Genomic DNA, 10,795 nt, shown 5'->3' on the forward strand with positions numbered 1-10,795 from the left:
AACAACCCTGAAGGAAGCTAACATGAAGCCCCTCCCTCCCCTGGAATTATTGATAGTCCCCACTTACGTCAAATCACTATCTATATTTCTTTCATGTATCAGGGTTATAACTCCCTACTTGAAGTTTAAATTATTCTTAGCAAGAGTAGTGAATATTCTAGGCGAACACAGGGAAAGTGCTTTCATTACATTTTGTTTTTATCACAAGAATGATATGATTTCGGGCTTCACAGAATTCAAATGTGGGATCCAATGTTGATAGGGAGTCTGCCATCATAGGAAAAGCTTGAAATGCCGTTCTCCTAACTAATACTTCGATGGAAAGCAGGGATTTAGGTGCTATAAATCATACATACCATGCCATTACTGATGCAGAGTTGGTCCTTCAGAACCATATTTGAGCACCTGAGGTGGTATGGTTATGGGGAAATCTTGATAGAATTACTAATCCTTAGGTTAATTTGGAACATAACATAATGCCCTTCATGCTAACTTAACATTTATGCAATCTTTCAAGAAGTGTTACATGGCACAAGACATGCTTATAACATAAGATTCACTAGGCTCTTAGATGACGTATTACCATTCTGTTTGTTGAGAAAATCACTAATTCAAACTGGGAGGTTTTGTTTCCTTGTGAATGGTGTTCCTTGAGAAATAAGGAACTGATGGCAATTAGAGAACTCTAATCACTACTACATGAAACTAACCAAGTAGGGAAGGAATAGGGTTTTTTTTTATCTTCATCCCACTTTTAGGGAAATTTCCATATGGAGCTATGAAGCTAATGCAAACAAAAAAAATATCAGAAAAGTTTAAAGTCATGTTGTTTAGATAAGTGTCTGGTTTTTCAAGCCAATCCTTGAGACATGGCCTTTGTCCTTACTCCCACGGGAAGAAACAAAACACAACCTTACCAGTAGAAAAAAAAAATGACTTTGAATAAACAACAAGGGAGGGAATCTCACCCCCCTCTAGTAAGAGAAACCAAAAAAAGATAAAACAGAATATGACAAGCCATGAAAGAAGGTTACCTGTTCTTCTGTCTCCTAAGCTTGTGACATGTTGATATGCATGATCATTGAACATCCTCCTTCCAACCCTCCTAATCCCTTATTGGCATTATTATATACAATTCACTTAATTAGCTCTCTTAATTCCTAACCTCTATAATTCCTCCTTGCTAGCTTCCAAGAAAATATTACATGACTTGGATCAGCAAAAACCACAAGAACCCACAAAATTATAATTTTGAAAATAAGATCATTTCATTGGTTAAAGGATCAAAATGATCACTTTCTGATCTTCTTTTCCTTTCCATTGCGCAAAAAGGATCCCAGACCAAAGAGATTTGCAGCTCCTTTATAAATGTAAGGAGGTGGAACATTCAAGACTGGACTAATCTTACCATAATATCCACTCTTCTTCAATGGAGGCTTTTGTGGTAATGAATACACTAAACTAGACACCGAAGAAGATGATGATGATGATGCAGACTTTTCCATGGCAGTTGATTGTTGCTTCTGTGAATTGCTCTTGTGCGTGTCCTTCAATGTTGTTCTCTTTGAATTTGGCACAGAACCTGTTGAGTTGCTTCGTGACAAAAGTGTTAATGAGCATAGGCTTCTCTTGATATCATAATTCAGACTACTGCTTCTCTTGAATCCCCAGAAAGACTTGGACTGAGGCTTTCCCTCAAAGTGATCAGAATTCACAACCATTAACTCTCTCATGCTATCTTTAGTTAAATTCTCATTTGGAGGAGGAGATGGAAGAGGAGGAAGTGAAGCTCTTCGTGGCGATTCATGTCTGTATATTTCCTTGGAGGCAGTAATTCTTTCTTGAATTTGAACTGGCAGGATCATGCCATCTGCGAAAAGATCGTCTGCCGGAGAAGATTCATGGCCTAAATTACTGCAAATACTGAACTCAAAATCAGAATTTGAGTCCAGTAATGTAGTGTCCCTTCTTGACACTTGCTCAGTTTCTCTGTCATTTTCTTGGACAAGATCATTAGAGAAAGATGTTCGAGGGCTTGTTTCCGAGCACATACTGGTGATCACGGTCTGGGAAGATTCTTACTAGCGTATAAAAGACAGTGGAATCACAAGAGAGAGTGATTTTAGGAGCAAATAGTGGATGCTAAATTAAAGAAAGAGAACAGAAGTTATAAGAGGTGAGAAAAAAGGGTGGAAAAAAGATTCAAAGATGATGGCTATGAGAAGAGGATTTGAGGATGAACATAGACAACAGATATTATTCAGACTTGGGAAGTCAGAGTTTCAAAGAAAGGATAGAGAGAACAAGACAAGAGATCACTGCAGCTTTATGGAAGGTCTGAGAATGTAAGTGATTCTAGGAAAACTCAACATGTTCTGTTTTCATCTGAAATGGAGCAGAGCAGACTGCAGAGGAAAGCTGTCTGTTACTGGTTACAGAAAAGAAATGAGAGAGAGAGAGAGGTGGCCTAAGAAACAAGAGGAGTAGAGTAATAAGAGAAGAAAAAACAAATGATATTTTTTGTGGAACATTTGGTGAATGCATTAGATATTACTAAATGAAGCCAAGACACATGAGATAGAGACTGGTTTTCCTTCAATCTGAGGCAAAGGAAAATTAGATACAAAAATTTAAAAAAAAATAAAAAAAAAAACTAAAAGAGATCAGTAATGTATTGTGCCATGTGGGATGATTTAGTATGGATTAGCAGTGAATTGTTTTTTTCCCTTTGTCTACACAAAATAATTGCATTTATGGCTTAAAAGGGTAAAATCTTCATTTCCAGGAAATTCAATGGTCATTAGAAAATTCATTGGGTTGAAGTGCTAACCCTCTCACCATATAATTGACTTTTGGGCTAACATTGCAACCACCGAAAGCTTCATTTGTTCTTTTAAGAGATTTTACTGTTCCCTTCATGTTCTTATATTTCTACCTTTTCAAGGAGGAAGAAAAGGTCTCCTTCGCAAGATTTGAACAATTCATTCCTTTTTCTTCTTCTTTTTCTTTTTCTTCACTCATTGCTCCAAGAATTCAATCTATGCGGTAGGTTGTTCTAGGTCTTCGACCAGCTGCAGCTGCTGCTCTTGCTCCCTTCCCTTTCTTCTTTTTTTTTTTTGTTTTTTTAATCAGTATCCGAATTAGTTTGCGCGCACCTCGATTAATCCTACGGGCCTCTGAAATTAACGACCATGTAAGCTTCTAGTGGTCCTGAGATTTATGAGACTCGAACTGGTGACCTCTAGAAAAGTTGAGCTACACCCATCAGGGTTTTTCTTCTTCTTCACTCATTGCTCAAAGAATTTAATCCATGCGGTAGGTTGTTCCAGGTCTTCGACCAGCTGCAGCTGCTCTTGCTCCTTCCCTTTCTTCTTCTTTTTTTTTTTGTTCTTTTGATTAACGTGAGCATCCGAACTATCTTGCGCGTACCTCGACTAATCCCACGAGCCTCTGAAGTTAACAACCATGTAAGCCTCCAGTGGTCTTGAGATTTATAAGACTCGAACTGGTAATCTCTAAAAAAGTTGAGTTACACCCAACAGGGTTCTTTTCTTTCTTTCTTAATCAAACGGTGAAGAAGAAACAATAATAGATTATTGTTCTAACGAAGTCCCTTAAATGATTGAGGTCATTTGTTGCATCAGGAGACGACACAACTGACCACCCAACCATTTAAACTTAATATCAAGTAGAATGATTCGTGTTAAATGATCATATTCATATGGTAGGAGTTGATATTATTTTGCCAATCATGAAAAGGTGGTTTTATTTATTTCTGATTTCTGTCAATCTTTGTATTATATTTCAATTTTTGTAACCGTCGTGCTGATTAGTTAGTGATTAAGAAAATGGAGATTATGCGAACATTAGGTGGATACGTAGTAGATTATTCTTGTTTTATAGCGCTCTAGCTATGGTTTAATTATTATTGTTCTCAGTGGAAACTCTAATTCGGATTAGTTGAGAGACACATTTGACAAAACTCTGCTTTGCTTTGCAGACATGGCAACCACATCTGCTTAATTTACATTTCAAACATCTCCCTTTCTACTCTACACACCACACACTGTTCTTGAGATCTTCAAAGTTCAAACATTTCCCTTTCTACTCTACACACCACACACTGTTCTTGAGATCAATATGTTGACTCTAGAACACAAAACACGGACATGTTAATCTCATTAACAGTTTGAGAACGCGGTCGAAACCACCTTTAAAAAAGTTTTTTTATTAAAAATTATTTTATATACATATATATTCAGATCGATATATTAATTTCAAAAATTATTTTAAAAAAATAAAAAATATATATTATTTTAATATATTTCTAAATAAAATACACTTTAAACCGCAACCACTACTAAAATCTCAAATAAAACAAACAAAAATCAGTATCTTTCGTCCATAGTTTTTTTTATTTTTATACGATGACATGTGCATGCATGGATCTTGCACAAAAAGTTAAAATGGTTATCGGAATGATGGAACTCATATATTAAAAAAGATATAAGCTGTAATATAACTTATCTCGTGTTTGCTTTTATTCTTTATAGATATGGGGATATTCAGAAGAACCAAAAAAATCTTTAGAAACAGAGGGTCTTCTACCCCCCGCCCCCCTGGTTCAAGCACACTGCATGTGTTTGAGATTTCTTTTTATAGTTGGTGAAATAGAGGAATTGTATTATTATGATAGACTGATATAATAATCACCACAGTAAAAACAAAATTTAAAAAAAAAAAATATGAGATCAATCGAAAGTCAATAGTTATATATGCTTCTTGTATGAACAGTTGCATTTGTAAAAGCGCAAACACTTTCAATGGAACAATTAAGGTCATCGAAGATCAATGACATCAAATTTCAAGTTAGGGTTCATGTAAACATCTGTACAGGGCTTGTAAATGGGCCCACCATCTGGAGGTGGGTCATGCGGATGAAACCCACGGTGCTGGCACTGTCTGATAACCGACATCCCACCCGGAGTTGTCAACCTAAAGATGCCATGGGTTCTGCACGAGGGGGTAATGAAATCTGACATTCGTGAACAGAAGAGTGAACAATTCATTATAAGAAAGAATGACACTTGCCTTGAAGAATCTCTTGGTGCCATGACAATGGCAACGGCTTCTGGCAACATTATCTGAAGAAAGAAAAAACTGTTTGTGTGAACAACAAAGAAAATGATTTGAGGAATAAAAATATTGTTTGCTTCTTTGTTGCAAGGAAGTTGTTTTCCTCGGATCATGCCAGAAGTTCATCAAAATGCAACAAAGAGTGCATCAGGCAAACACTAGAATGGGAAGGAGTGGATTTAAAAAGAAAAATCATCTCCGTCTCGGGCAAGGGTAAAATAGTATTGGCAGGGACTTGAAATGGCTTCAGCAGTTAGAATCCTGACAAGATTAAGCACAACTGCAAAACAGGACGACTTTTAAATGTGACAACACTATTAGATCAATCATTATGTAACCGTACTCATTTACGTTGTTTACAGTCCTGCTGTTCAAACTCTTCCTGAAATGTATGCATTCACCTTTAAAACTTGTTCAGACTACAGCCTAGTTTGATATAAATGGATAAACATATTGGATTCCCACCATATACCAAATCGACCGCTTTAAGCAAACAACAAACAAGAACATGAGGTTTGCTTAAGACTTCCTTGCAACAAAGATAGATAGATTTCATAATAACAGGAAGAGGCACTCACCTGATATGAGTAATGGGTGTGGACATCAATTGATGACATGAAACAAGACTGTGTAGGATGTGTCTGGAATTGGCAACATAGGGGTTAAATAAATCAATAAACACATAAATTGTAGTTGTCTTCTAGCATTTGAAGTTGCTTTATTAGCAACCCATTAAAACAAAAGAAGAGCCAGTATTAACCAGATGCTTGATTGGTTCTAAACATTAGAAGAAGAAAAATAAAATATGGGGATCCTGCCTTCCAGGCTCCAGCCAAGACTTGGAATTATTCCATTTTCAATCACCTTTTATCACAATATTAACTAGACAATTTGGTAGCTCTCGCAATTAAATTAATTCACCATTTCAAAATGACGAAGTTTTATTGTTTGTTATGGGAAGCCTTCATCAATTGCAAAATCAATCTAATTCTGAAGCCAATCCAAGCAATTGCCTCTTCTGGCACTCCTAAATCACACCAGCATTTAGAACATATACATTAGCTAATGTTTGCCTGATCGATGTCTTCTAGGTCTGCCAATAAATAGCAAGAAATTATAGTTTCCAACAAAATAACGGTTTCCCTAATCATGGCAAGTATAAGTAAAACAGCTCATGTCCTGCACATTCTTTCCTATATTGCAACTGTCAAAACCTTAGATCCAGTGTATTTTTGTCTCGTTATTACCAAATGGTGGAGGCAATAACCTTTAATTTTTTAATCTGCAAAGCATAAAGGTAATTTTTGTGGCACATAAAAAGGCAAACCAGAAAGAGTAGGATATCACATCCAAGGAACTATGCAGTCCCGCAAAGTGGATGGATATCAAATGAAGCACTAACAGAGTCTACATAGTGCAGAATAATTAAATCATAATAATAACAAGAGCAACAGAAACAGCAGGGAAAAAAAGGGGGTAGTTAGACCATAATTACTCACATGAATCCAACCAAGTGGGAAAAGGGATTGTTTATCCTGCACTTCAAATATTTCTTCTTCATTTGTAGTTTGACACTGATTAAAAGTGATGCATTCCACAACAGTTAGAGAAAAGTAATAACAAAAGCAATATGCAATAGCACTGCTCAACCCATGATGAAACTGCCATACCGAATCTGATGTTGATTCCTGCTTTGGAATAATGAGAGCTGTAACATAGAATTTTCTGTTTTTCTGCAAAGCAGAGTTGATTGAACCATCAGAATTATACATTGGAACATCAGAAACATCAGAATTATACAGTAACCTTTATGCTATCAGGACTTACAAGTGAACCAGCAAGGACACCACAAGTTTCTAAATTCTTATCGGTATTTGACTTTGCCATCTTCATGAAGTTCTCCATCAATGTAGTTGACTGCAAAGAGAAACAGTTGTCAGACAAGAAGCATATTGACCCTGCAACCCATTACTACCATACCCCCTTTTTTTCTCTAACCACAATAATTTACAAAGGATTAATTTACCACAAAATGGAAACCAAACAAAATAATAGACAGAGACTAATTCACAGTACACATTTTAAATCCTCAGAGAGATTCCTAATAGCTAAACTCCCAAAAGATGTAAAACATAAAGAACAAGGTTGTTAAGAAGCTCACAATGTGCAGTTGCAGGGGAGCTTCAGAACAAATTAAATCATTGGGTGAGGAAATGTCCATTTTATTTTCTGCCTCAGAAACTTGGGGAGGTGTCGCAGGGATTAGATCTTGTACTTCTGCAAGTACAGGGGGAGGAGAAGGTTGTCTAATAACAGCTGGGAGGACTGGGGTTTCAATTGTTTCAAAGGAAATCAAAGAACAAGGTTCCTCATCACGGCACTTCTGATTATCATCTTGCACACTAAGAATTGATTCTAAACTTGATCTTCCTGGTTCTGAGCTGCTATGCTCTGATTTTACAAACAGTTCAGCTTTTACAGATTCCTGCAGCCTGTTTTCACAAAGAGATCACCCAAGGAATGAATCCAAAACCAGAAATATTTCAAATACAAAAAACAGGAAAAGAAAGAAAGAAATAAAGTAAACAGTGCAATGAGATTTATCATAGATAGAACATTTCTTCCAAGAATAAAATTCAAAGTGAAACAAATAAAGCTTCTAACTATCACATAATGCCTTTTGAAAATATCTTGTAATTATCATGCATGATTTTGACTAGGTCTATCTAGTAAATCTGGATAAAATAGGACAGAAATAACCCCAAAAGCTAAATAAGAATCTAACCTTGGAATTTCAACTGGTGTTAAGTCGATGATGCTCGGGTATTTGACCTGCATTCACATGAGATATGTCAGTGCAAGTTGCGCACATGAAAAACCTAAAGGTAGAGGCATAACACATACCCCTTCATTAGTCCTTGGTGGTTGCCACTTTGCATTAAGCCCGTTCGGACCCAATATAGAATGCCTAGAGAGAGTCTCCTCATTTGGTCGTTGGAAGTTCAAAGATCTTCAAGAAGAAAGTAAACAAGCAAAGCCAAAAAGAAATGAACAATATTATTCAACATCAACTCGCATCTTAGTAAGGAGGTCAATCTATAAGGGAATCAGCTGGTATTGAATCTTCCTCTATCCCTTTCTTTTCATTTACTGGACATCTGATATTCTTTTTTAAACAAGGATCTGGCGTGATTCAATATCAATTATCAATAGAAACTTCACTTCTTTCTACCTGCCCACTTTAAAATTAAAATAAAACTTCTTTTAGCTTTCATCTAGGCATTTCAGGACGGAAGTCAGGCACTCATCTCAAGGACATGCCCTGAACTTTAGCTTGAGCCCTTCCAGTAGTCTTTGCTTTGTGAATGGAATGAATTTGTAGTGTTGAAACATGAATTAGAATTCGCAAACTAAATTCTCATTCACAAACAGAAAGATTTAAACTAAATGTGTTTCTGCTGTTGCCATCATGCTCATAAAATTACCTAATGAGGATTTCTGCACATACTGTGCAAGATTCAACTGGAATTTTCAAGCTTAAGGTCAGGGGTCAAAGAGATCTCAAGCGACAAAGGTTAAATCGCACATCAATTGTTCATCATACTCAAACCCTACCACAATACATGCATACCTATCTATGTGGATGTAATTGGGATAAACTGGAATTCTTTTGTGTACTTCCTATCTATAACTTTCTCTGTAATTTAAATTGCAGTGTTAATTCACATGGAAGCAGTCAGGAGTTGTGATCACAAACACAGGTGCAAATGTAGTTTCTTTGAAAATCAATTTCATAATTCTCAAGTGCTTTTCACAATTTCATAATAAACTAATTAAAGAAGCACACACAAAGCAAGCACCAACTATATGGTAATCCACCAGAACAAGCGAGAGAGGAATGCTGAATAGCTAGGGAGGGAAGGGAGATGGTTTAACAGCAGCACATGTTATTGCATTAGGAGCTTAATAGCTAGGGAGGGAAGGGAGATGGTTTAACAGCAGCACATGTTATTGCATTAGGAGCTTAGGGTGGCTTTGAAGCATTCGGCTTAAAGTTAACAGGGCAATCTCAAAATTAATAAGCTGCAATCCTTCGATGTCCGAAATTTTATGCAGCATTTCAAAGATAGTTGACTAAAAAACTTGGAGGAATACTTACACTCTGCGGAACTGCTGTTCCACTGGCCTAACATATGAATATTGTCGGGTTCTTGAACCTTGATACAAGGATTCTCCAGTGACTGGTCTCACTGCCTGTAGGATGTGTAGAATAGTATGAAGATCACAAACTGTAACTTCATCGAGCAGAACCATAAGTGCAACCGCGCATTAAAAAAAGAGAGAGAGAGAGAGAACTTCTCCTTAATGATAAACTGAATATCAAAGAAATAGCAGCTGTACCTTTGTCACACCATTTCCATTCAAAATTTTCTTGTTATAAGGAGGTTTCTCTAAAAGATCATTTTGACTGTTATAGCCCCATCCATTTACTTGATGTGTGTGTTTTCTGTTCAACTCATTTATACTTTGTTGCACTGCTGTCTTTAACTGCTCCAACTCGCCCAAAGCATTTAAAAGTTTCTAAAACAAAAATCGGACATCAACATAAATGCCAGGCCTTGAAACAAGGAGATCTTGTCCAGAAAAGGAAGAACAAAAAGGACATATTACCTTTCTTAAATAATCTTTTTTGCTTTGGGGGAATGCTCCATAACCTCTATGACATGGTATTGTTTCTGAGACCAAGCTGAATCAAAAGAAGGCAGGTAACATTATTGATAGTTTCAGGAAGAAAATCAGACTAAAGAAGAAGAAAAACAACAAAAAGATGAAGCAATCCAGCTAAAAAGAGCTCTCACTAAAGTAACCAGAGTGTGATCTTTCATCACGCAAAACTGAAGACATACATTGTTTTATCTCCAAATGAATCCCCCAATTTTACATAAAAACAATGCAGCATAAAAAGGAAAATAAAAAACCATCTCCTCCCAATTTCTTAAAACCGAGCAAGGTTACACAGTAAAATGAAAGAGCAAACAAAATAAATGACTTACCTTGAAAACCTTAGTAACATAACATACAAATCTATTATATTCTTCTCAGCTCGAAAAATCTCAGCCTGCGTGAATGCAATAATAGCACATCAGAACAAGAAATTAAAGGAAAAAAAGAATACTTCCATCGCCAAGAGGCAACGAGATTACAGAATAAACAGTTAAATTATCACGCGATTTCAAAATTGAAAACCCTAATTGAAAAAGAAAAAGGAGAGTAAGACACCTGTTTGAGAATATTATTAGCGATCCGAAAATAGATATTAAGAGCAAAGCGATTATCGACATCCAGTCTCTGAGTTCTCGCTTCTATATTTATTATATCCATACAGCTCGAAGAAGAAGACTTCATTCTTTTATTTCTTCGGATTTTCCCTTCTTTTCTTGTTAGCCAAACAGTATTTCAATTCTATGTGTTTTGAATTTTGATCGGGGCATTAAGGAGAGATGAGAGAGGTAGCTATTGGCTCCCTGCTTGCCTGCTTGGGGCTATTGAGCAGAGAGAGAACGCGATGGAAACTAGGGAGGAGGTCTTTTGCTTTTCTCGTTTGTTTCGAGGGTAAATATGGTAATACGAGGAAAATTAAAAGGCTGGTTTAGTTGTT

The 10,795-nt window shown here is 36.4% G+C and overlaps 2 protein-coding genes across 2 annotated transcripts; both read right to left on the bottom strand.

Moving 5' to 3' along the window:
• Positions 1 to 920: 920 nt before the first annotated feature.
• On the bottom strand, positions 921 to 2,531 carry LOC7475639 (uncharacterized). The gene has a single exon (XM_024586249.2). The coding sequence runs from the start codon at positions 2,049 to 2,051 to the stop codon at positions 1,293 to 1,295; it is 759 nt and encodes a 252-aa protein (XP_024442017.1). The 5' UTR covers positions 2,052 to 2,531; the 3' UTR covers positions 921 to 1,292.
• A 2,215-nt stretch (positions 2,532 to 4,746) lies between these two features.
• LOC7453881 (AMSH-like ubiquitin thioesterase 1) lies at positions 4,747 to 10,795 on the bottom strand. Its single transcript, XM_024586848.2, has 14 exons — positions 10,417 to 10,795; positions 10,191 to 10,255; positions 9,808 to 9,883; positions 9,538 to 9,717; positions 9,296 to 9,390; positions 8,041 to 8,146; positions 7,922 to 7,968; positions 7,298 to 7,628; positions 6,964 to 7,053; positions 6,807 to 6,869; positions 6,636 to 6,710; positions 5,715 to 5,777; positions 5,092 to 5,144; positions 4,747 to 5,013 (listed from the first exon to the last, which is right to left on the bottom strand). Exons 1-14 carry the CDS (start codon positions 10,540 to 10,542, stop codon positions 4,839 to 4,841), a joined length of 1,545 nt encoding a protein of 514 aa, XP_024442616.2. The 5' UTR covers positions 10,543 to 10,795; the 3' UTR covers positions 4,747 to 4,838.

Source organism: Populus trichocarpa, chromosome 15, assembly GCF_000002775.5.
Source record: "Populus trichocarpa isolate Nisqually-1 chromosome 15, P.trichocarpa_v4.1, whole genome shotgun sequence".
Classification (NCBI taxonomy): domain Eukaryota; kingdom Viridiplantae; phylum Streptophyta; class Magnoliopsida; order Malpighiales; family Salicaceae; genus Populus; species Populus trichocarpa.